The sequence below is a fragment of the Panthera onca genome, chromosome B4 (assembly GCF_046562875.1).
Source record: "Panthera onca isolate mPanOnc1 chromosome B4, mPanOnc1 haplotype 2, whole genome shotgun sequence".
In the NCBI taxonomy this organism is placed as follows: Eukaryota; Metazoa; Chordata; class Mammalia; order Carnivora; family Felidae; genus Panthera; species Panthera onca.
The window spans coordinates 20175956-20203479 of record NC_138345.1 but is presented as its reverse complement, the minus strand read 5'-3'; the positions used below and the strand labels follow the sequence as shown (position 1 = coordinate 20203479).

The 27524-nt window shown below is 34.7% G+C and overlaps 1 protein-coding gene across 1 annotated transcript in view; it reads left to right on the top strand.

The window, feature by feature from the left end:
- DNAJC1 (DnaJ heat shock protein family (Hsp40) member C1) overlaps positions 1-27524 on the top strand; it is a 224284-nt gene that overhangs the window by 114240 nt on the left and 82520 nt on the right. The window contains exon 8 of the mRNA XM_060659191.3: positions 6919-7082. Coding sequence (XP_060515174.3) covers positions 6919-7082 — 164 coding nt within the window. The remainder of the gene's footprint in view (positions 1-6918; positions 7083-27524) is intronic.

The window sequence follows — 27524 nt, the reverse complement described above, 5'->3', positions numbered from 1 at the left end:
ACAAAATAAGAATTTTTGGCCATGTAGAAAGCATCAGTAAGATGAGTAGTGATAGATGCTGAGGCAAAATATAACAAGGAAGAGGGATAGGGAGCGTGTGTGTGTACACGTGGATGTGGGAGGCCTGCTGCGATTTAAATAAGGTGGACAAGGAAGGCCTCAGTAATAAAGAGACATGTGAGCAAAGACCTGCAAGGGGTTAGGGAGTAAGCAAGGCAGACAAGGGAGTGGGTTTCAAGTAGAGGAAACAGTTGAAAGGAGGCATAAATCACTTGGAGCCTTTTATTCTAAGAACCTGCCTTTTACTCTTAGTGGAATGGGAGGTCCCAAGAAGGTTGTGCAGAGGAGTGACATGATTTGATACGTGTTCTCAGAAGAGTGACTGTGAGGTGAAGAACAGACTGAAACAAGGACTTGAAACAAAGAGACCACTTGGGAGCTCTTTTAATAATCCAGACAAGAAATGGTGATGGCTTGGATCAGGGTGATAAAAGTGAGGAAATGGAACTCTTTATGTATTTTAAGTTCGAGACAAGATTTCCTACCAGATTTCATACAGGATATAAGAGAGAAGGGGGGATTGAGGACTCCCAAGGTTTTGGACCTCTGTAGGTCAAAGAAATGGGAACTTCACTGGAAAAAGCAGACAGAAGGGAAGGGATTTTATCAAGAGCTTAATTTAGAAGACCGTTCTATCCCTCCTTAATATTTAGAGCACATTCCTATACAAGCCAGGATTTAACTTCTGCACCTGTGCTGTGAGATAGGTAGAGCAGATATTTCATTTTATAGGTGGAGACTTAGAGATAAGTAATGTAAAGGAGGTACTAATGTATTGGTGAAGGACTAATGACATAGAAACTAGTTTTTCTGACTACTTGTTTCCTCTTTTTTCTACCACTTTTCATATTAATGATGTGATTCCAAATCTTTCCTATTCTGATAACTTTTCTGACATAATCTAGTTTTTCAGTTCTGCGTTATAGTATAGTGCTTAAAACTAAAACTTCCTTCCTGGGGCACCTGGTGGCTCAGTTGGTTGAACATCTGATTCTTGATTTCAGGTCATGTCATGATCCCAGGGTCATGGGATTGAGCCTTGCGTCGGGCTCCACACCAGAGTGTAGAGCCTGCTTCAGATTCTCTCTCTCTCTTCTTCTGCCCCTCTCCCCCACTCTTGCACTCTCTCTATACAATAAAAATTAAAATTAAATAAATAAAACGTATTTCCTTTTCCTTTTCCAAGTTATGTTTCATTAATAACTGCTGCACTATTGTCTGAGCATTTCCAAAGAGAAATTCTCTGTGCCTGCTAGAAAAAGAAGATAACAAGTTAAGATGTTATGACTTTGCTCAATTTAAACTCTGTTCTACTGTTTTCAACACCATAGAGGTACAAGTGTTAATCAAGACCTAAAGAATATCCTCAGGTTAATGGTCAAGGACCCCAAATTACTATTCAGCAAATGTGTCTTAGCATAATAAACACTTTTGCAACGTGTGACAGGAAGTATTTGGTCTAAGTAGCTGGCCCACTAGTTGAATTGTTTAGTGTAAGTTTCCAGATATATGAGAAGATAGGCTACTTATGCCAGAATATTTTGTTTTTTGTTCCAATGAAGACCCCAACTCTTCATTGTTTTGTTGAATAGGAGCATTAAACAGAAGGACTCCTTTAAGATGGTGTTTGGCTCATTTCTTCTTCCTTTTAAAAATCATACTGTGTAAAATTTTTCTTTTGAGAGGAAACCATTTCGCTTCATTCACTAGACAGAGTACCATGGAAATTATTTATCTTTTCTTTTTTCTTCCAAGATTTTATTCACATTTAAGTTAGGTAACATATAGTGTACTATCGGTTTCAGGAGTAGAACTTAGTAATTCATCCCTTACACATAACAGCAAGTGCTCATCCCAACAAGTGCCCTCCTTCATGCCCACCATGCAAGTAGCCCATCCCCCCACCCACCTCCTCTCCAACAACCCTCAGTTTGTTCTCTATTGTTACGAGTCTCTTATGGTTTGCCTCCCTCTCTGTTTTTATCTTATTTTATTTTTCCTTCCCTTCCCCCATGTTCCTCTGTTTTGTTTCTTAAATTCCACATATGAGTGAAATCATGTGGTATTTGTCTTTCTCTGACATATTTTGCTTACCATAACACACTCTGGTTCCATCCATGTTGTTGCAAATGGCAAGATTTCATTCTTTTTAATCTGAGTAATATTCCATCATATATGTATACTACATCTTCTTCATCCACTCATCAGCCAATGGACGCTTGGACTCTTTCCATAATTTGGCTGTTGTTGATAATGCTACTATAAACATCGGGGTGCATGTATCACTTCAAATCAGTATTTTTTTTTTTGTCCTTTGAGTAAATACCTAGTAGTGCAATTGCTGTGTTGTAGGGTAGTTCTATCTTTAACTTTCTGAAGAACCTCCACAGTTTTCCAGCGTGGCTGTACGAGTTTGCATTCCCCCCAACAGTGTAAGAGGATTCTCCTTTTTCTGCAGAAAACATCTTTTTCTGTGGAAAATAACCTTGCCAACATCTGTTGTTTCGTGAGGTGGTATTTCATTGTGGTTTTAATTTGTATTTCCCTGATGATGAGTGATGTTGAGCATTTTTTCACGTGTCTCTTAGCCATTTGTATGTCTTTTTTTGAAAAATGTCCGTTTGTGTCTTCTGCCCATTTTTAACTGGATTCTTTATTTTTTGGGTGTTGAGTTTGAGAAGTTCTTTATAGATTTTGGCTACTAGCCTTTTATCCGATATGTCATTTGCAAATATCTTCTCCCATTCTATAGGTTGCCTTTTAGTTTTGCTGATTGTTTCTTTCACTGTGCAGAAGCTTTTTTTTTTTTTAATGTTTATTTTTTTTGAGAGAGAGAAGGAGTGAGAGAGCACACAAGTGGGGAAGGACAGAGAGAGAAGGAGACACAGAATCCAAAGCAGGTTTCAGGCTCTGAGCTGTCAGCACAGAGCCCAATGTGGGGCTTGAACTCATGAACCATGAGATCATGACCTAACCCAAAGTCAGATGCTTAACCGACTAAGCCACCCAAGCGCCCCTCTGCAGAAGCTTTTTATCTTGATGAAGTCCTAACAGTTCAATTTTGCTTTTGTTTCCTTTACCTCCAGAGATATGTCTAGTAAGAAGTTGCCACAGCCAAGGTCAAAGAGATTGCTTCCTGTGTTCTGTAGGATTTGATGGTTTTCTGTCTTACATTTAGACATTTAATCCATTTTGAATTTATTTTTGTGTATGGCATAAGAAGTTTCATTCTTCTGCATGTTGCTGTCCAGTTTGCCCAACACCATTTGTTGAAGAGACTTTTTCCCATTGGATATTCTTCCCTGCTTTATCGAAGATAAGTTGACCATACAGTTGTGGGTCCATTTCTGGGTTCTCTGTTCTGTTCATTGATCTGCGTGTCTCTTTTTGTGCCAGTACCATACTGTCTTGATGGTTATAGCTTTGTAATGTAGCTTGAAGTCCGGAATTATGAGGCCTCCCGCTTTGCTTTGCTTTTTCGACATTACTTCGGCTATTTGGCATCTTTCTGGTTCTATACAAATTTTAGGATTGTTTGTTCTAGCTCTGTGAAGAATGCTGGTGTTTTTTTGATGGGGATTACATTGAATGTGTAGATTGCTTTGGGTGGTATAGACATTTTAACAATACTTGTTCTGTTCTTGGTTAGCTAGTTTTTGTTTCTTGCCTTTGTCAGGCTTGCCATTAAGAATCAATCTATCTTAACTTGAAGCCCATAACTTACAAAATTTTAATAGGACTTACAATTCCAGCAAAAATACTCTATATTTTCTATTTAACTACTTCCCCATGAAATTCATTGTGCTGCTTAAAGATCTTAGATTTTTTTTTTCTTGGATGAACTATAAACACGGATGTGTTCACAACCCCAAAATTCATGATAGCTGGGCCCACACTAATTACATAGAGTTTATTGAAATTTGGAGGAAAGATGAGGGTAGTTAGCAGATAGGACGTTTTTTCCTTTAGGCATGTTTTGAAAACACCTGTTTTTGTTTTTGTTTTAATATATGAGAGGTTTTGCCAAGTGTAAAATGTTAGTTGCTATAGTCTTAGCCCTGTATTATTAAGGCAGCAAGAATTTAGTAAATATTTATAAGCTGTAGGTTTGTTGGTTTTAGAAATTGTATTTTCAGAAAGACTTATGTTGTATAATCTTTAAATTTTGTTTTTTATTGATATCTACAACTTGGTAGAAATATATAAATATACATTCACATATAATATTTATTTTACTGGTATGTTTCTTTCTTTCCCTTTATTGTCTCTTCCCTTCCTCTTTATCTGTACCCCCTACATACCTTGTAGGCATTCATCCATATTTCCCCCCATACTCTTATAATAATATTCAAATGTATTTACATGAAAATATATATGCAAGCATATATAGGGATTTGAAGAGGCATTATTTTGCTTTGCAAATAGAGAATCTTATATGCTTTTCTGTATCTTGCTTTATTACTCAATGAAAATCCCTGTAAGTCAACTGGTATAGCTGTACTTTAGTATCTTTTTATGGTAATTTAATATTCCTTAGTATAGATACATCACCAACAATTATTCAGTCATTTCTTCTATTAATATGCACGTACTATATTAACAGTTTTGTATCTCCATGCTAACAGACACATATACATATATACCACATACTTACATACAATTACATTTTAATGCTTTTGTTTCTGAGGGGATTGCTGGAGAAAAGATTATTTTTTTTATTTTAATCGATTCTCTTAGATCACTTTCCAAAAAGGCTGTAATATAATAATTCAAATTTCTACCACCAGTGTAGAGAAGGCCCTTTCCCTGCCAGCAGTATCTTTTGTTAGATTTTTACATTTGTCTATACGATAGGTATAAAATCATATTTTGTTATTACTTCAATCTGCATTTCTTTAACCTTTTAAAGGTTGTGAGTATTTTTTCTTGTTTCTTGGCCATTTGGATTTGTTCTTCTGTAAACGTTGCCCATTTTTTTCTGTTGGGTGCTTACCCTCTTGTCAATATACTATCTCTATATATTCTATAGATCAATCTTCTATTTGTACTCTAAATTGTAGATATTCTTTCCAAATATATTATCTCTCTCTCTTGATTCATTCTTTTTTTAAAAAAATTTTTTTAATGTTTTTATTTATTTTTGAGACAGAGAGAGACAGAGCATGAACGGGGGAGGGGCAGAGAGAGAGGGAGACACAGAATCAGAAGCAGGCTCCAGGCTCTGAGCCATCAGCCCAGAGCCCGATGCGGGGCTTGAACTCACGGACCATGAGATCGTGACCTGAGCTGAAGTTGGACACTTAACCGACTGAGCCACTCAGGCGCCCCTTTATTTGTTTATTCTTTATCTTTTTTATAGCATCTAGGTTTTCAGTCTTAGTTAAAATTTCCTCATCTTTAAATATTGCACGTAATTTTTTAGATTTCTTTTTGCAAGATGTTTATTGTTTGGACTTTTAAAGTCAAGTCTCTTATCTAACTGGAAGTTACTTTTATGTATTGGATAAAATTATGTCTACTTTCCTTTCCAATGGATATTAAGTTGCACCTGCATCATTTATTAAATCATTTTCCCACTGAATTGAAATGTTTAGGGATTCTCGGTTCTCTTCTAAGAATTTATCTATTTCTATGCCAATATCATGAATTTTACCATCAGCATTATAGAATCTGCAAACACACATGCACACACAGTAGTGAAGATATGGTTATAAGGCATTCGACTGTAGCAATTAAGAATGGAGTTTCTTCTCAGTATTGACTCTAATCAAAATGGGATTTGGGGTGACTGGGTGGCTCAGTTGGTCAAGCGTCCGACTTTGGCTCAGGTCATGATCTCACAGTTAGTGAGTTCCAGCCCCATGTCAGGCTCTGTACTGACAGCTCAGAGCCTAGAGACTGCTTCGGATTCTGTGTCTCCCTCTGCCTCTGTCCCTCCCTTGCTCTCACTCTCTCTCTCTCTCTCTCTCTCTCTGTCTCAAAAATAAACGTTTTTTTAAAAAATGGGATTTGAAGAGGCCAGTTGATATTGATAACTATCCCTGCTGCCACCAGATTAGATTTTGCCTTTGTTAAAACATTGAAAAGATGAATATATATGCTATTCATTAAAGAGCCACTGTTATACCACGTAGTATGTTAGAATTATATAATTTTCTGCATATCAACTTAAAAGATTAGATTTAGCTCTCTTTTACAAATGAGAAAATGGACACTTGTTCTAACAGGGTTAATTTACTTGCCCAATATTATATCACTATTAGGTAGTAAAGATAGAATTAAAACACTAATGACCAGGCTCTTTTCATTATGTCAGTATGAAATGTTTCATGAAAAGTATTTTGAAAACTAAAGATCTATACAAATTGATATAGTGGTTATATCATGATCATCATCTCATCATTAGCATCTCTGAATTTTATTTAAAAACAATGCAGTAGCTAATGCACAATAAAACAGCTAGCTATTTACAGCAAAGCAGTTGTAATCTTTTTTAACCCCCTTCACCCATTTCTCCACTCCCCATACCCACCTCTGGCAACCACTGATCTCTGTATTTGTGAGTGGGTTTATTGAGGGTTTGGGTTTTGTTTTGTTAAGCTTCCCCATGTAAGAGAGATCACAGGTATCTGTCTTTCTCTCTCTGATTTATTTCACATAGCATAATGCCCTTGAGGTTCATCTATATTGTTGCGAATGGCAAGATTACATTCCTTTTTATGGCTAAATTATATTCCATTGTATAGAGTTCTATTTCGATGAAAGAACATTTTTTCAAGATACAGTATGAATAAAATGTTTAAAATTCTTTTTTGTTCTTAACAAATATCAATAATTGATTCTCTTAAACGTTTTTAGAACAGAAGAAAGTTAAAGTAAAAAAACCAAAACCTGAATTTCCTGTATATACGCCTTTAGAAAGTGCATATATTCAATCTTATGATCATGGAACTTCTATAGAAGAAATTGAGGAACAAATGGACGATTGGCTGGAAAACAGAAACAAAACACAGAAAAAACAGGTAAATAAACTTTAAAACATTTCTTTTAATTGAGTAAAATACAGAAAAGCACATAAAATATAGATACACAACTCAGTGAACTATCACGATTTGAACCAAGTTAACTGTTGCCAAGATCAGGATGTAGAACATTGCCATTGTCCAGAAGCCTCCCTATTCTTCCTCCTGGTCTCTACCTTCCTTTTCTTCCACAAAGATAAAACTACCCTGACTTCTAACATCATAGATTAGTTTAACCTGTTGTTTGAAGTTTCTAAATGGAATCATCCTGTTTTAGTCCATTCAGGCTGCTATAACAAAAGTGTGATAGACTGGGTGGCTTAAACAACAAACATTTATTTCTCACAGTTCTGAAGACTGGGAAGTCCAAGATCAAGACGCCGGCAGATTCGGTGTCTGGTGAGGGCCCTCTTCCTAATTCATAGACAGCAGTCTTCTCGCTGTGTCCTCACATGGCAGAAGAGGTGAGAGAGCTCTCTGGGGTCTCTTGTATAAGGGCACTAATCCCATTCATGAGGGCTCCACCCTCATGACCTAATCATCTCCCAAAGGCCCTACGTCCTAATATCATCACATTGGGGATTAGGATTTCAACACATGATTTGGGGGGAACACAGAATTCAGTCCATAACACATTCCATGTGTACTCTTTTGCATCTGCTTTCCTCCATTTAGTGTGATATTTGTAAGATGTGTCCATTATTGTGTGTAGAAGTAGGTTGTTCATTTCATTGCCGTATAGTAGTCCATTTAGAAATGTAGCAGAATTTATTCTGTTGAAAATTTGTATTTTTTCCAGCTGAGACTACAGTAAATAATTTTCCTGTGAACTTTGTTGTACTTTTAGTATGCATATGTGTAAATTTCTATTTTTGTAGTTAAGTTGCAGGGTCGTAGCTCAACTTTACTTCTAAACTATTTTTTAAAATATTTTTATCAATTTATACTTCAGCAGCAGGATATAAACATTCCAGTTACTCTACATTCTTGCAACATTTCGTCAAGTCTTTTATATTTTAACCATTCTGGTAGGTATATAGTGGTATCTAATATAGTTTAATTTGCATATTCTTTGATCAATAAGATTGAATGAATACCTTTTCTTATGTTTTTGGACACTAATATTCTCCTATGTGAAGTATCTCTTCCAGTCATTTTTTTATTGGGTTGCCTATGCGTTCTCATACTGATTTGTAAAGAGTTCTTTATATAATTCGTAAACAAGTCTTTTACATATATTTTATTCCACTCTGGCTTGCCCTTTTACTCTCTTAATGGTTTCTTTTGATGACTAGAGTCACTAATTTTAATTACCGTGCTTTTCCTTTACTTTGGTGTTTTTCGTGTTGTGTTTAAGAAATCTTTTCCTACCTTGAATTCATAAAGATTAATTGCTAAATTCTTGTACAGACTTTAATGTTTTGTTTTTCACATTTAGATCAATAATCTCCTGGGATTTATTTTTGTGTTTTGGGGTGAAGTAATGTTTAAGTGTAATTTTGTTTCAAAAGTTTTCAAACAAGTTGACTCAATTAATGAAAATACTGCTTCCTACAACTCTACAAATAACCATCTTTATCATAAAACAAGTGTTTATAACTGTGTGGGTCTGTTCAGGCTTTCTACTTTGTTCCATGAATCTACTTGTCCATCCTATGCCAATACCATACGGCATTTATTACTGTAGCTTTGTAATAGGTACCTGGTACAATAATTTTCCAGCTCTGTTTTCCTTCTACAAGATTTCCACTTTATATTTTCATACACATTTTTGAAGTACTTGTCATTTTCCACAAATTATTCAGCTGAAATACTCAATTGGGATTATATTGAACATATAGAGATGAATTTTGGAAGAATTCACATCCAGACAGCATTGAGTCTACAAACCATGAATAAACCCATTCATTTATGTCTTTAAAACACTTTAGTAATGTATTGCAGTTTCTTGTGTGTACATGTTGCACATTGTCTTCTTGGATTTATTCCCTGGGTATTTAGTGTTTTTAGAGGACATTGTAAATGATATTGTTTCTTTAATTTCGCTTTCTAATTACGTTTGATATATAGAAATATATTGGATTTTTTTAATAACCATTTATCCAGCAACCTTGCTAAATTTATTTTTAAATTCTATTTATTTGTATGTTATGCATTTTTTTCTTTTGTGCTAATTAGGATCTCCAGTACATGTAGAATAGAAGTCATGACAAGTATCCTTGTTTTGTTACCAATCTCAAAAACTTCCATCATTGAAACTTTTTATTTCAGCTTTGAAATTATGTTTAAAATTTTATCATTTCATTATTAAATATGATCTATGTTGCCAGCTTTTTACAGAATTTTTATTGAGATATATTTCACATAACTTGAAATTCACCGTTTAAAAGTGCATACACTTTGGGGTGCCTGAGTGGGTCAGTTGGTTAAAGATCTGACTCTTGGTTTTAGCTCAGGTCATGATCTCATGGTTTGTGAGTTGGGCTTTGTGATGACAGTGCAGAGCCTGCTTAGGATTCTCTCTCCCTCTCTGCCCCTCCCCTACTCACACTTTCTCTCTCTCCCTCTCTCTCTGTCTCTCAAAATGAACAAAGATTTTTTTTAATGCATACTCATTAGTGATTTGTAGTCTGTTCACTGTGTTGTGCAACCATTACCAGTATCTAATTTGAGAAATTTTTCATCATACCAAAAAAATTAAATAAAATAACCCTCTACCTGTTAGCAGTTATTTCCAATTCTCAGCCTTTCTATTCCATGACAACCACGAATCTACTTTCTGCCCCTATGGATTTGTCTATTGTAGACATTCCATTTAATTAGAATCATGTAATATGTGCTCTTTTGTGTTTGGCTTTGCATAATGTTTTCAAGGTTCATCCATGTTGTAGCATTTAATGGTACTTCGTTTCTTCTTATGGCCGAATAATATTCCATCGTATGGATCCGTCACATACTATTTATTCATTCATCAGCTAATAGACACTTGATTGATTCTCCTCTTTAGCTGTGATAAACAAAGCTACTCTGGACACCCACATGCAGGTCTTTGTGTAAATGTTGCCTTTAGTTACTTGGTTTCCCTTAGTTCATTGAACATATTTAAAATAGCAGATTTAAAGCTTTCATCTAGAAAGTACATTGATCTTCCTCAGGCACAGTTTCTGTTTCTTTATTCCTTTGTATGGGACATACTATCTTTTTTCTTTGCAGGGCTTGTAATTTTTGTTATTGTTATTGAAGACCAGATATTATCAATATTATAACTTGGCAACTCTGGAAACCAGATTCTCTCTTCTTTCTAGGACTTGTTGTTATTTGGGTTAATTGTAGTTGTCTGTTTAGTGCTTTTTTTTTTTAACTAATTTTCTAAAGTCTGTATTTTTTGTCATGTGTGAGCACTGAACTCTGTTTCCTTAGCTTAGTGATCAGCTAGTAATTGGACAGAGATTTCCTTAAATACCTGGAGCCCAAAATTCTTCCAGTCTTTGCCATGGCCTCTGCGTATGTGTTGGAGATTGCCTGGTGGTTTATAACTCTGCCCTATTCTTTTCTGTTTCCAAAGAGACTACATCAGCAGCCAGTGAGAACTTAGATTATTTTCAGGTCTTTTCTGAGCATGCTCATAGCCTTGAGCATGCACATGGACTTCTAGATTCCCGGCAATGTCAGAGGATCTCATTCCTCAGCCTTTCCCCCCATGCTTTTTGGTTAATCTGTTGCTTTCCCAACTGTTTTCTGTCACCTCCATCAGCAGCGGCTAAGATATCAGCCCGTAAAAGTTTTCAACCAATGCCTCCAGGGTAGCAGCTTTAGAAGTAGGCCAATTTTGACTTAGGCAAAATAAAGACAAGCTTTTTGAACCAGTATTCCAGGCATCCAGCAGACAGGTTAGAACAAATAATTGTTTTTACTTCTTTGCAAATTAGCTGATTCTGCTCCTGCCATAATTAGGAATCAGTTATTATTTGCACAGGCTGTGATGAGCTGTGGAAAAGGGTATATGACTGGGGTCAGTTAAAGTGCCACAGAGTTTGCTGTGCTTTTTTTTTTAATTGAAGTATAATTGACATACAATGTTATATTAGTTTCAAGTGTACAACATTATTGATTTGGCATTGTGTACATTACTCTATACTTTCCACAGTAAGTCATCATCTGTCACCATACAACGTTGTTACAGTATTATCGACTGTATTCCCTGTGCTGTGCTTTTCATCTCTGTAACTTATTAATTTTATAACTGGAAGTTTGTAGCTCTTAATTTCCTTCATCTCTTTTGCCCACCCCCCAATTCCCCTCCCCTCTAGCAACCACCAGTTTGTTCTCTGTATTTAAGAGTCTGTCTGTCTGTTTTGGTTTTTAGATTCCACATATAAGTGAAATCAAAAGGTACAGTTTTCCTGTCTGACTTATTTCATTTAGCATAATACCCTTTAAGGCCATCCTTGTCGCAAATGGCAAGAGCTCATTCTTTTTTATGACTGAATACTATTTCTGTGTGTGTGTGTGTGTGTGTGTGTGTGTGTGTGCGCGCGCGCGCACGTGTGTGTGTGTCATCTACTTTACCCATTTGTCTATCAATGGACACTTAGCCATATCTTGGCCATTGTAAATAATGCTGCAGTAAACTTAAGAGGTGCATATATCTTCTCAAATTAGTCTTTTCATTTTCTTTGGGTAAATACCCAGTACTGGAATTACTGGATTGCATGGTATTTATATTTTTATTGTTTCAAGGAACTTCTGTACTGTTTTCCATATTGACTGCACTAATTTACATTCCCACCAACAGTGCACAAGTGTTCCCTTTTTTCCACATCCTTACCAACACCTGTTATTTCTTGTCTTTTTGATACTATCCATTCTAACAGGTAAAAGGTGATACCTCATTGTGTTTTTGATTTGCATTTCCCTGATGATGAGTGATATTGAGCATCTTTTCATGTGTCTCTTGACCATCTGTATGTCTTCTTTGGAAAAATGTCTACTCAGGTCTTCTGTTTTTTCATTGTAATGTTTGATTTTTTTGGTGTTGAGTTATATAAGTTCTTTGTAAATTTTTGATATTAACCCTTTATCAGACATATCATTTACAAATGTCTCCTCGCATTCTGTGAGTTACCTTTTTGTTGATGGTTTTCTTTGCAGTGCAAAGATTTTATTTTGATTTAGTTCCTATAATTTATTTTTCTTTTTGTTTCCTTGCCTAAGGAGACATATCCATAAATACGTTGCTAAGCCTAATGTCCAAGAGTACTGCCTATGTTTTCTTTTAGGAGTTTTCTGGTTTCAGTTCTCACATTTAGATCTTTAATCCATTTTGAGTTTATTTTTGTGTGTACCATATGAAAGTGGTCCAATTTCATTCTTTTATGGGTAGCTTTCCCCAGTTTTCCCAGCATCATTTATTGAAGAGCCTATCTTTTCTTCATTGTATATTCTTGCATCTTTTGTCCTAAATTAATTAACCATATAGATATGGGTTTATTTCTGGGTTCTCTCTTCTGTTCTGTTGATCCTTATGTCTGATTTTGTGCCAGTACCATACTCTTTTGATTACTGTAACTTTGTAGTATGGTTTGAAATCCAGAATTGTGATACCCCCAGCTTTGTTCTTCTTTCTCAAGATTACTTTGACTATTCGAGATTTGTGTGTGTATGTGTGGTTCCATACAAATTTTATTCTAATTCTGTGAAAAATGCTGTTGGTATTTTGAAAGGAGGTTGCATTGAATCTGTAGATTGCTTTGGGTAGTATGGACATTTCAATAATATTAATTCTTCCAATCCATGAGCATGGTGTATCTTTCCATTTGTGTCATCTTCAGTTTCTTTCATGAATGTCTTATATTTTTCAAAGTACAAGTCTTTCACCCCTGGTTTAATTTATTTCTAGGTATTTTACTCTTTCGATGCAGTCATAAGTGGAACTGTTTTCTTAATTTTTCTTTGTGCTACTTTGTTATTAATGTATATAAATGCAACAGATTTCTGTATATTAACTTGGTATCCTGCAACTTTACCAAATTCACTTATCAATTCTAATAGTTTTTTGGTGGAGTCTTTAGGGTTTTCTAAACATAGTGCCATGCCATCTGCAAATAGTTTTACTTCTTACTAACCTATTTGGATGCCTTTTATTTCTTTATGTTGTCTGATTGCTGCAGCTGGGACTTCTAAGGACTATGTTGAATAAACTAGGTGAAAGTAGACACCCTTGTTGTGTTCTTGACTTTAAAGGAAAACTTTCAGTTTTCACCACTGCGTATGATGGCAACTATGGGTTTGTCCCACTTGATTGTGGTGACAAGTTTTTTTTATGTATTGTTGAATTTGGTGTGATAATATTTTGTTGAGGATTTTGCATCTATGTTTGTCAGAGATACTGACCTGTAGTTTTCTTTCTTTGTAGTGTCTTTGGTTTGGTATCATGGTAATACTGACTTCATAGCTTGAATTTGGAAGTTTTCCTTCCTCTTCTATTTTTTTTTTTTTTTTGAAAGTTTTAAAAGAATAGGTATTAACTTTCCTGTAAATGTTTGCTAGAATTCATCTCTGAAGCCATCTGGTCCTGGATTTTTGTTTGTTGGAAGTTTTTCGATGACTGAGTCAGTTTCATTGCTGGTAATCCATCTGTTCAGATTTTTTGTTGATTCATGATTCACTTTTGGAAGATTCTGTGTTTCTAGGAATTTACCAACTTCTTCTATGTTATCCAATTTGTTGGCATACAATTTTGTGTAATATTCTTTATAATTCTTTGTGTTTCCATGTTGTCAATTGTTATTTTCTCCCCCAATTTCTGTTTTTACCTATTTGAGTCCACTCTTTTTTTGCGATGAGTCTGGCTACAATTTTATCAATTTTGTTTCTCTTTGCACAGGGCCAACTTTTGGTTTCCTTGAGCCTTTCTACTATTGTGTTGTTTTTGTTTCTGTTTCACTTATCTGCTTCAACCTTTATTATTTCTTTGCTTGTACTAGCTGTGAGCCTTGTTTTGTTTGTTCTTTTTTTACTTTCTTTAGGTGTAAGGTTAGAACTGTTATATTTGAGATTTTTCCCATTTCTTTTTTATTAAGTTTTTTACTTAATTCCAGTACAGTTAACATACAGTGTTATATTAGTTTCAAGTGTACAGTATAGTGATTCAACAATTCTATACATTACTCAGTGCTTATCATGATAAGTGTTTTCTTAATCCCCTTCACCTATGTCACCCATCCTCCCCCCACCCACCTCCCCTCTGTAACCACCAGTTTGTTCTCTATAGTTAAGAGTCTGTTTCTTGGTTTGTCTCTCTCTTTTTTTCTTCCTTTGCTCGTTTGTTTTGTTTCTTAAATTCCACATATGAGTGAAGAGATTTTCTTATTTCTTGAGGTAGGCAGGTATTGCTGTAAATGTGCCCCTTACAACTGTTTTAGCTGCATCCCAAAGATAAAGATTTTGGACCATTGCATTTTCATTTTCATTTGTCTCCATGTATTTTTTATTTATTATTATTATTATCATTATTATTATTATTATTTAATGCTTGTTTATTTTTTTTTTAAATTATTACTTTTTTTTTTTTATTTTTTTATTTTTGGGACAGAGAGAGACAGAGCATGAACGGGGGAGGGGCAGAGAGAGAGGGAGACACAGAATCAGAAACAGGCTCCAGGCTCCGAGCCATCAGCCCAGAGCCTGACGCGGGGCTCGAACTCACGGACCGCGAGATCGTGACCTGGCTGAAGTCGGACGCTTAACCGACTGCGCCACCCAGGCGCCCCAATGCTTGTTTATTTTTTAGAGAGAGAGACACAGTGTGAGCAGGGAGGGGCAGGGAGACACAGAATCTGAAACAGGCTGCAGGCTCTAGGCTCTGAGCTGTCAGCACAGAGCCTAACGCAGGGCTTGAATTCACAATGAGACCGTGACCTGAGCTGACGTTGGATGCTTAACCAACTGAGCCACCGAGGCACCCCTCCATGTATTTTTTTTTTTTTTAATGTTTGTTTGAGAGAGAGAGAAAGAGAGAGAGAGAGAGAGAGAGAGAGAGAGAACATGGACAAGCAGGGGAGGGGCAGAGAGAATCCCAAGCAGGCTCTATGCTGTCAGTGCAGAGCCCAATGCAGGGCTCAATCTCACAAATCATGAGATCATGACTTGAGCTGAAATCAACCAACACTTCACTGACTGAGCCACCCAGGTGCCCCTCCATGTATTTTTTAATTTCCTCTTTGATTTCTTCATTGACCTATTAATTGTTTAGTAGTATGTTGTTTTACCTGCACATGTTTGTGTTTTTTCTGGTTTTGTTTTGTTTTTTTCCCTGCAATTGATTTTTAGTTTTATACTGCTATGGTCAGAAAAGGTATTGATGTGATTTCATCTTCTCAAACTTATTGAGATTTGTTTTGTGGTTTAACATATGATCTGTCTGGGAGAATGTTTCATGTGTACTTGAAAAGAATGTATGTTCTCCTGTTTTGGGATGGAATGTTCTATATATGTGTTAGGTCTATCTGTTTTAATGTGTCATTCAAAGCCACTGTTTCCGTGTTGATTTTCTTTCTGTCTGAATGATCTATCCATTGTTGCAAGTGGGGTGTTAAAGTCCCTTACTATTACTGCGTTTCTGTCGATTTCTCCTTTTATGTTTGTTAATATTTATTTTCTGTATTTAGGTGCTCTTATCTAGGGTGCATATATATTTACAATTGTTACATCCTCTCATTGGATTAATTCCTTTATCATTATGTAGTGCCCTTCTTGGTCTCTTACTGTGGTCTTTGTTTTAAAGTGTATTTTGTCTGATACAAGCATCGCTTCCCCAGCTTTTATTTTGCTTCCATTTGCATAGTAAATGTTTTTCCATCCCTTCATTTTTCTGTCTGCGTGTGCCTTTAAGTCTGAAGTGAGTTTCTTGTAGGTAGCATATAGTTGAGTCATGTTATATTATCCATTCAGTCACCCTGTGTCTTCTTATTGGAACATTTAGTCCATTTACATTTAAGTAATTATTGGTAAGTATGTATTGCCATTTTGTTACTTGTTTTCTGATTGCTTTTGTAGTTCTCTGTTCCTCCTTCTCTTGCTCTCTTCCTTGTAAGTTGATGGTTTTCTTTCGTGTTATACTTGGATTCTTTTCCTTTATTTTTTGTGTATCCATATGAGTTTTTGATTTCTGTTTACCATTGGATTCATATATAATATCATATATAGTTCATATATATAGTTCATATATAGTGTATATTGATGATGGCGTAAGTTCAAACATGTTTTAAAATCACTAACTTTTTATACCCTCCTCCACATTTTATGTATATGTCATATTTTACATCTTTTTATTTTGTGTATCCCTTGAATAGTTTTTGTAGATACAGTTGTTTTTACTACTTTTGTATTTTAACCTTGACACTGTAAGTGATTGATCTCCTACCCTTACTTTATGTTTGCTTTTACCTGTGAAATTTTTCCTTTTATAATTATCTTTCTTGTAGTTATGGCCTTTTCTTTCTACTTAAAGAATTCCTTTTAACATTTCTTTTAAGACTGGTTTGGTGGTGACGAACTCCTTTAACTTTTGTGTAGGAAAGTATCTTTCCTTCTATTGTGAATGATAACCTTGCAGGGTATTCTTGGTTGTAGGTTTGGCATTTTGAATATGTCATACCACTCCCTTGTGTCCTGCAAAATTTCTGCTGAAAAATCAGCTGACAGATTTCTTGGGTTGTTGTTTTGGTTTGAGTTTGTTTGTTTTTTGTTTTTGTTTTTGTTTTTAATGTAACTGTTTTCTTTGTTGCTTTTAAAATTCCCTTTTTAACAGTAGTCTTTGCCATTTAAATTGTATGTCTTGGCATTGACCTCCTTGGATTCATCTTGTTATGGGCTTTGTGATTTTCAGACCTAGAAATCTGTTTCTTTCCCAGATTAGGGAATTTTTCAGCTGTTATTTCTTTAAATAAGTTTTCTGCCCTCTTTTCTTTTTCCTCCCTTTCTAGGATCCCTATATGAATATGAATATTTTTCTGCTTGATGATATTACAGAATTCCTTTAACCTATTCTCATTTTTTTTTATTATTCTTTTTTCTTTTTTCTGCTCAGCTTGGTTGCTTTCTATTACCTTGTCTTCCAAATCATTGATCCATTCTTCTGCATTTTCTAATGTGTTGTTGATTGTCTCTAATAAGTCTTTTATTTCAGTTATTGAATTCTTCAGCTCTGACTGCTTCTTTTTAATATTTTCTGTCTCTGTTGAAGTTCTCACTGAGTTCATCTACTCTCTTTTCAACTCCAGTGAGTATTTTTGTGTCGATTACATTAAATTCTATATCAGAAAGTTTGCTCTTCATGTCAAGAATCAGCTGATTTTCTTGAATACATGTTACCTGTGGTGCTGCAAGCCTTTGGCTAATTTCCAGAGTTAAGAAGGAGTTGATTGTCATAGTTTTTGCCCATTTTTTCTTACTTTTATGAAGAGATGGAATTTGGAGTTCTTTACTCTGCCATTTTCATTGACATTATTCTAGGTTTTTTATAAATCAAATTAAGTAAATTCTCTTCCTGGTTTTGCTAAGAATTTTTATTCATTAAAAATTAATATTATAAAATGTTATCAAATACCTTCCTCTTTGTTGATTAAGGTGATCATGTGATTTTTCACCTTTATTTTGTTAATGAGATAATTTATATCGATTGATTTTCTAATATTAAACTACCTTTCTTTCCTGGAATAAACCTATTTTATTGTTTTGATTTGACAGTACTTTGTTTAGGATTCTTGTTTTTATGGTTATGAGAGAGATTGGCCTTTTCTTATGAGAAAGATTGATTTTCTTTTCTTAAATCTTTGCTAGGTTTGATGTCAATCACATGCTGGACTTATAAAATATGAAACATTTCTTCTTTTTTTAAACTTTTATTTGAAATAATTTCAGATTCATGGGAAGTTGCAAAGGCAGTAGAGAATTCTTTTTTTTTTTTTTAATGATTTATTTATTTTTGAGTGAGAGTGTGAGCAGAGGAGGGACAGAGAGAGAGGGGAACAGAAGATACGAAGCAGGCTCTATGCTGACAGCAACGAGGCCAAATGTGGGGCTCAAACTCACAAACTGTGAGATCATAACCTGAGCCAATGCTGGATGCTCAACCACCCAGGACTAAGTTAAAAGGACTAAGCCACCCAGGCACCGGCAGTACAGAGTTCTTATTTCACTTTCATCCATTTTTCCCTAATGGTTATATCTTCTACACCTACAGTTTAATATCAAAACCAGGAAATTGACATTAGTGCAGTGGTTTGTATGTACTTGAATGTCATCTTATCACATCCATGGATTATATATATAAAGATATAGAACTATTCAAGATAGAGAACACACAGATAACTCTCATGCTTCTTTCTGTCACACCCATCTCTTCTGGTTATTGGATTTAAAATATTTATATTTCTCTTGGGTATCTAAACGTGAAGTTGCTGGGTCATCTGGTAGTTCTAGGTTTAACATTTTGAGGAACTACCACACTGCTTTACACAGTGGATGCACTGTAAATTTTACATTCCTAACAGCAATATATGAGAGAGCCAGTTTTTTTCATCTTAACGAGCATATGGTGTTTTCAGTTTTTTAAATTTTAGATACTGCAATAAGTGTGTAGTCATATCTTATGATGATTTTAATTCTATTTTCCCTACTGATTGTTTATGTTGAACATCTTTTTGCTTCTTTGTTGTCTGTGTATCCTCTTAGAGTGAAATCTTCATGTCTTCTGCCTTTTTTCTAATTCAGTTGGTTGCTTTTTTTGTGATTAAAGTTTGAGAGTTCATTATATGTTCTTTATTAATGTTTATTTTTGAGAGGGAGAAAGAGAAAAAGAGTTTGCGTGAGTAGGGAAGGAGCAGGCAGAGAGGGAGAGAGAATCCTAAGGAGGCTCTGTGCTGTCAGCGCAGAGCTAGATATGGGCTTGATCTCTCTGGGATTCTTTTCCTCCTCTCTCTCTGTCCCTCCCCCATTGGTGCTTGAGCACACGTGCACCCTCTCTCTCTCTCTCTCTCTCAAAATAAATAAATAAACTTTAAAAAAAAAAAGATCTTTTGAATTTTTTGAGTCTCTATATTGTATGCCTATCTTCTGTATCACCAATTATTGCTCTCTTATTATTTCTTTCATTTTACTTTCTTTGAGTTTGTTATTCTTATCTAACCTCTAAAGATGGAGAGTTACCATATAGATTTCCAATATTTCTTGTAACAACATATGCATTAAAGGCTCTAAGTGTCCCTCTAGAAATGGTTTAGCTACAAAGCCACAAGTTTTAATATTTTGTATTTTCATTTATCATTCAGTTAAAATATTTCTAATCTCAGTGTGATTACTTTGTTAAACCACAGACTCTTTAAGAATATATTTCTTAATTTGCAAACACATGAAAATGTTCTAATTATCATTTTGTTATTAACTTTCTGTGTAATTAAGTTTTGTGATAAGAAAAGATACTCTGATTTTAGTCCTTTGAAATGTGTTGAGATTCGCATTATGGACTACCCTATGTGGTCAATTATTAGAAATACTCAGTATTCTTGAAAGAATTGTGTAATTGTGGATAAGTATTGTATATATGTCAAAGTTTGTTAGTTATGTTTTAAAATAATTTGACCATTATTATTAGGTTTTATTATGCTTGTTTGACCAATTAGAGTGAGACAGGTGTTAAAATCTTCCAGTGAGAAATTTCGTATGTCAGTTTTTCCGTATAATTCTGTCAGATTTTGCTTTGTAAATATTGAAGGTATTAGTGCCTTTGAATTTTGAATAATCACATCTTTTTGATAAATCAAACCTTTTACCATATGAAGTATTTCAATTTCTCTCTGGTAGTGCTTTTTTTAATTTTTAAGTTTTCTTATTGTAATCTTAATATAGCTATATTAGCTTTTTTTTTTTACTTTCTGTGTACAAAGTACTTATTTTTCCATCCTATTACACTTTTGTTTCCTTAGATATGCCTCCTATTTTTTTAATTATTTATTTATTTAAGTAATCTCTATACACAACATGGGGCTCAAAGTCACAACCCCAAAATCAAGAGTCACATGCTCTCTGGACTGAGCCAGCCAGGTGCCCCATGCCCCCTATTATTGTGAAATTTAAAAAATCTAGTCTGACAGTATTAAATTTCTTTGAAACACTTATTCTATTTTTGGTTTAATAAAATCGCTGAACTTTTGGAATTTAAATCTGCCATCTAACTATTTGTTTTTTATATGTCCATCCTGGTTTATGTTCTTCTTCTCTCTCAAATTGTGACTTATCTTTAGGATCGTTTGACTAATGTTTAGTATTCCATTTGTCCTTCATGTTCTAAGTTTTTTTTTCATCTATTTTCTTTTGTGTCGATTGATTATTGTTTACATTCTATCTCTCCTTTTTAACAGCTTTATTACTGATATGCAAATGACATATATTGCACATATTTAAAGTGTTCAGTTTCATCCATTTTATGATACCTATTTACCTGTTAAACTATCATCAGAATCAAGATATTTAACAGATCTATCACCCCCAAAGGTTTTTTCATGCCCCTCTATAATCTCTCATTCTCCACCCTACATCTGTCTCCTGGCAGCCTGTCTTTGCTTTCTATTACTATAGGAAGTTTGCATGATCTAACATTATGTATATGGAAGCAGCATACAGAATATGCTTTATGCTGTCTGGCTTCTTTCACTGTGCATAATGTTGAGATTTAACCATCTTTCTTTATGTTTCAATAGTTTGTCTTTTTTAGTACTAATATTTTATTGTATGGATATATTACAGTTGGGGTTTTTAAAAATCTTTTTACCAGTTGATGGACATTTGAGTTGCTTCCTGTTTATGGCTATTACAAGTAAACCTGCTGTGAAGTACCATCTACAAGTCTTATGCCAATATATGCTTACCTTTCTCCTGGGTAAATGCCTTATAGTGGAATGACTGGAACATGAGACGGGCATATATTTAAATAAGTAAGAAGCTGCCAAACTGTTTTTCAGAGCGGCTCTTCAACTTTACATTCCTGCCAGAAATGTGTGAGAGTTGTAATTCCACATCCTGACCAAACCTCGCTATCATCATTCTTTTTCCTTTTAGCCCTTCTAGTCTCATTGGGATTTTAATTTCCACTTCCCTAATGATTAATAATGCTGAGCACCTTTTCATGTGTTTATTTTCCATCCAAATATCTTCTTTTGTGAAGCTCTGTTCAAATCTATTGCCCATTTTTGTCATATTATTGAGTTTAAAATTTTTTATATATTTTAGATACAAGTCCTTATCACCTGTGTTTCTGCAGATATCTTCTGCCGTTTCATGACTTGGTTTTTATTTTAGTTATAGTGTCTTTTGAAAGCAAAAGTTTTAAATTCAGATATTCAGTTTATCCAGCTTTTTTCTTGTATACTAAGTTGCTTTTATGTTCTAATTTAGAAATCTTTATCAAACCCCAAATCGGTAAGAGATTCTCCAATGTTTCCATCTGGGAGTTTCATAGTTTTAGCTTTTAGATTTAGGTCAGTGAACCTTCTTAAGTAAATTTTTGACATTATGTAGGGTAAGGATAGAGTTTCATACTTTTTTTTCTTTTTTTTTTATATAGCTAGCCAGTGTTCTAGCACCTTTTGTTAAAATGTCATCCTTTCCTCATTGGATTGTCACGGTATCTTTGTTGAAAATCACTTGTGTTGGTTTATTACTGGGCCTCTCTATTCTGTTATATTAATCTGTATGTCTTTATTTACACCAGTACAATTGTGTCTGGATTACTTTAGCTATATAATAAGTCTTGAGATCGAATAATGTAGATCCAACTTTGTTCCTTTTTTCAAAATTGTATTGGCTATTCTAGTTTCTTTACATTTCTATGAAATTTAAAATCAAGTTGTCAATTTCTACCAAAAACATCGGAACTTTTTATTGGAATTGCTTTGAATCTGTAGGTCAATTTGGGGAGAATTGACATCTGAGCAATAGTGAGTTTTTTGATCTATGACCATGGTATATCTCTCATTTTATTTAAGTCTTTGTCAATTTCTCTTAGGAACATCTTTTGTCAAATGATACCTAAATATTCCATATTTTTTATACTCTTCTTAATTGGCATTTTTAAATTTCAATTTCTAATGGCCTTTGTGAGTATATAGAAATACAATTGATTTTTATATATTTATCGATCTTTTATCCTGAAACTTCGCTAAATTCACGTATTGGTCCTAGTACCTTATTTATTTATTTACTTACTTACCTATTTATTTTGGTACACTCCTTGAGATTTTTCTACATAGATGATTATGTGCCCTGCAAATACAGTTTTACCTCTTCCTTTCCAATTTTGAGGCCTTAACTATCTTTTTGTTGCCTTTTTGATTAGATAGGACCTCCAATTTTAAGTGATGAAAGAAGATATCTTGGTTTCCTTGTTGATCTTGGAAAGCATTTAAGAATGATGTTAGATCTAGGCTCTTCATCAAGATGAGCAAAGTCCCTTCTGTTTCTAGTTTTTTGATAGTTTTTATTTTAAATAGATGTTAGATTTTGTCAAAAATTTTTTCTGCATCAAATAAGATAATAATGTGGCCTTTCTCTTTTATGTGTTAATATAGTGAAAAAAGGGGCACTGGGTGGCTCAGTCGGTTGAGCATCCGACTTCAGCTCGGGTCATGATCTCACGGTTCATGAGTTCGAGCCCTGCATCGGGGTGACTGCTGTCAGCGCAGAGCCTGCTTCGGATCCTCTGTTCCTGCCCCTTTCTGCCCCTCCCCTGTTCACACTCTCTCTGCCAAAAAAAAAAAAAAAAAAAAAAAAAAATTTTTTTTTTTTTAAATATACAGTGAAACTGTATATCTGTCAGAATGGCTAACATTAACAACTCAGACAACAACAGATGTTGGCGAGGATGCAGAGAAGGATCTCTTTTGCACTGCTGGTGGGAATGCAAACTGGTGAAGCCACTCTGGAAAAACAGTATGGAGGTTCCTCAAAAAATTAAAAATAGAACTACCCTGAGACCCAGCAATTGCACTACTAGGTGTTTATCCAAGGGATACAGGGATGCTGTTTCAAAGGGGCACACACACCCCCATGTTTATAGCAGCACTATCAACAATAGCCAAAGTATGGAAAGAGCCCAAATGTCCATCCAGGGATTAATGGATAAAGAAAATGTGGTGTATATATATATATATATATATATATATATATATACACATATATACATATATATATATATATATATACATACACACACACACACACACACAATGGAGTATTACTCAGCAATCAAAAAGAATGAAATCTTACCATCTGCAACTACGTGGATGGAACTAGAGGGTATTGTGGTAAGCGAAATTAGAGAAAGACAAATATCATATGACTTCACTCATATGAGGACTTTCAGAGACAAAACAGATGAACATAGGGGAAGGGAATCAAAAATAATATAAAAACAGGGAGGACAAAACAGAAGAGACTCTTAAATATGGAGAACAAACGGAGGGTTGCTGGAGGGGTGGTGGGAGGGGGGATGGTCTAAATGGGTAAGGGGCATTAAGGAATCTGCTGAAATCATTGTTGCACTATATGCTAACTAACTTGGATGTAAATTAAAAATATATATATAAACACATATATATAATATATACTATCTATATACATATAATATATTGTATACAATATTGTATGTATACAATGTATATTGTATACAATGTATTGTGTGTATATATATATGTATGTATATATATATAGTATGTATTGTATATATATTGAGAGAGAGAGGGAAAATATTAAACCAGGGATAAACTTATCTTCCAGGGATAAACTCCACTTTGTCATTAGTATCATTTTCATGTATTGTGAATTTGTTTGAGAATTTTTTTAATGCTTATTTATTTTTGAGAGAGAGACAGAGACAGAGGATCCAAAACAGACTCTACACTGAGCAGAGAACCTGTTGTGGGGCTCAGACTCACAATGAGATCACGACCTGAGCTGAAGTCGTATGCTTAAATGATTGAGCCACCCAGGTGCCCCTGGATGAGAATTTTTTTTTTAATTATGTCTATGTTCATGAGGGAGATTGGTCTATAACTTCGTTTTATTTTCATATTGGTGTCTGATTTTCATATCAGGTAACTTAGCCTCACTGAAAGCATTGGGAAGTATTCTGTCATATTTTCTTTTCTACAAGCATTTGTATAGAATGTCATGTCTCTTTTTTTTTCTTTTCTTTTAAATTTATTTACTTTTGAGAGAGAGTGCAAGTGGGGGAGGGGCAGAGAGAGGAAGAAAGGGAGAATCCCAAGTAGGCTCCACATGGTACACAGAGCCTGATGCAGAGCTCAAACCTATGAAACCTTGAGGTCATGACCTGAGCCAAAATCAAGAGTCTGGACACTAAGCTGACTGAGCCACTCAGGCGCCCCTCACGTCTTTTCTTAAGTGAGCCGGTAGTTGATATCTTTGAAGGGATTTGACCGTTTCCTCTAAGCTTTTAAGTGTATTGGCATCAGTTGCTTGTAATATTCCTTTATTATCATTTTAATATCTGTAATGATGTCTTTTGTTTCTGATAATGGTCATTTGTGTCCTCTGTTTTATTTCTGATCAGGGTCTTTTAAAGTACATGCATTTTACTGGTTTTCCTTAAAAATCAACTTTCAGTATTACTGATTTTCTTCATTGTTTTTCAGTTTTGTATTTCATTGCTTTCTACTCTTTCACTGATTTTTTTTCATGTCTTCTACTTATTTTGATTTAATTTGCTTTTTCTAGTTTTTTAAGGTGGAAGCTTAGGTCACTGATTTGAGAACTTCCTTCTTTACTGTTACTGCTGTAAATTTCCTCTGAACACTGTTTAATTTAAATATAATTTTGTACCTTTATATACTTATATTACATCTTAGCTATATCCCACAAATTTTTATATTATATTTCATTTTTATTCAATTCAAAATATTCTTTTTGTTAATGTTTATTATTTTAATGTTTATTTTTTAGAGAGAGAGAGAGAAAGACAACTCGTGAGCAGGGAAGGGACAGAGAGAGAGGGAGACACAGAATCTGAAGCAGGCTCCAGGCTCTGAGCTGTCAGCACAGAGCCCGACATGGGGCTTGAACTCATGAACTGTGAGATCATGACCTGAGCCAAAGTCAGACGCTTAACTGACTGAACCACCGAGGCTCCCCTCAATTCAAAATATTCTAATTTCTCTTTTGATTTTTCTTTTTGACTCATGTTTAGTTACCTATTTGATGTTTATTTTCCAGAAATCTGTTACTGCCTTCTTTTTGCATATAGTTTTTTAAATTTAAGTATTACAGTTTTCGAAATCTTGGGTGAGCATTTAATTCATTTATATTTAGTATTATTGACATTTTGGGATTTAAATTTGTTATGTCAGTGTTTGCTTTCTGTTTGTCCTTGTTTTATGGCCTTGTTTTTGTTGTTCTTTCCTTTCTTGGTTTCTTTTGGATTTATTAATTTTTTTAATTTCCATTTCTCCCCTCTATGAACTTGGTGTAGCTACATACTCTTTTATTCTTCTATTATTGGTTAATCTAGAGTATTTAAGTACATCTTAACTTATTATACTATTGTATGACTTTCTTTTTGCCACCATCCAGACGGTAAAATGGTGTTGGACCCTTCGTATCATCTGTCTTCTTCCTAACCTTTTTGTATTATCATATGAGTTGAATTGTATCATTCCCAAAATTCAAATGGCAACTCCCAGTATCTTAAAATGTGATAAGCAGCTATAGGGTCACTGCATATTTAGTTAGTTCAAATGAGGTCATACTGGAGTTTTTGTATGTAGAACTGTATGATGATGTAGCATTTCCTTTCCTGAATTTCTTTGTTTCAGGGCTTATATCTTTAAAAAAAAAAAAAATCCAAGGTAGTTAACATACAGTGTAATAATGGTTTCAGGAGTAGAATTTAGTGATTTATCATTTACATATAACCATATATGTACATATATCATACATATATCATGCACATAACCCAGTGCTCATCCCAACAGGTGCCCTCCTTAATGCCCATCACCCATTTAGCCCATCACCCCACCAAACTCATCCAACAACCCTCGATTTGTTCTCTGTATTTAAGAGTCTCTTATGATTTGCCTCCCTCTCTGTTTTTATCTTATTTTTCCTTTCCTTCCCCTGTGTCATGTTTTGTTTCTTAAATTCCACATATGAGTGAAATCATATTTATCTTTCTCTAACTTATTTTGCTTAGCATAATACATTCTAGTTCCATCTACGTTGTTGCAAATGGCAAGATTTCATTTTTTGATTGCCTAGTAATATTCCATTATATGTGTATATATACACATATATATATGTATGTGTATGTATATACACACATACATACGTACACACACACCACATCCTCTTTATCCATTCATCCATCGATGGACATTTGGGCTCTTTCCATAATTTGGCTGTTGTTGATAGTGCTGCTATAAACATTGGGGTGCATGTGCCCCCTTTGAATCCACATTTTTGTATCATTTAGGTAAATACTTAATAGTGCAATTGCTAGGTTGTAGGGTAGCTCTATTTTTAATTTTTTTGAGGAACCTCCACACTGTTTTCCAGAGCAGCTATGCCAGTTTGCATTCCCACCATCAGTGCAAAAGTGGTCCCCTTTCTTAGCATCCTTGCCAACATCTGTTGTTTCCTGAGCTGTTAATTGTAGCCTTTCTGACAGGTGTGAGGTGGTATCTCATTGTGGTTTTGATTTCTGTTTCTGATGGTGAGTGATGTTGAGTATCTTTTCATGTGCCTTTTAACCACCTGGCTGTCTTCCTTGGAAACGTGTCTGTGTCTTTTGTCCATTTGTTCACTGGACTATTTGTTTCTTGGGTGTTGAGCTTGATAAGTTCTTTATAGATTTTGGATACTAACCCTTTATCCAATATGTCATTTGCAGATATTTTCTCCCATTCCATAGGTTGCCTTTTAGTTTTGTTGATTGTTCACTTTGCTCTGCAGAAGTTTTTTTATCTTGACGAGGTCTTAATATTTCATTTTTGCTTTTGTTTCTTTTGTCTCAGGAGACATCTCTAGTAAGAAGTTTCTGTGGCCAAGGTCAAAGAGGTTGCTTCCTGTTTTCTCCTCTAGGATTTTGATGGTTTCCTGTCTTAGTTTCAGGATGGTTTCCTGTACATATAGTACATACTGCCTTGATGATTACAGCTTTGTAATACAGCTTAAAGTCCAGAATTGTGATGCCTGCGGCTTTGGTTTTCTTTTTCAACATTACTTTGGCTGTTCAGGGTCTTTTGTGGTTCCATACAAATTTCAGAATTGTTTGTCCTACTCTGTGAAGAATACTGGTGTTGTTTTGATAGGGATTGCGTTGAATGTGTAGATTGCTTTGGGTAGTATGACCATTTTAACAATATGTGTTCT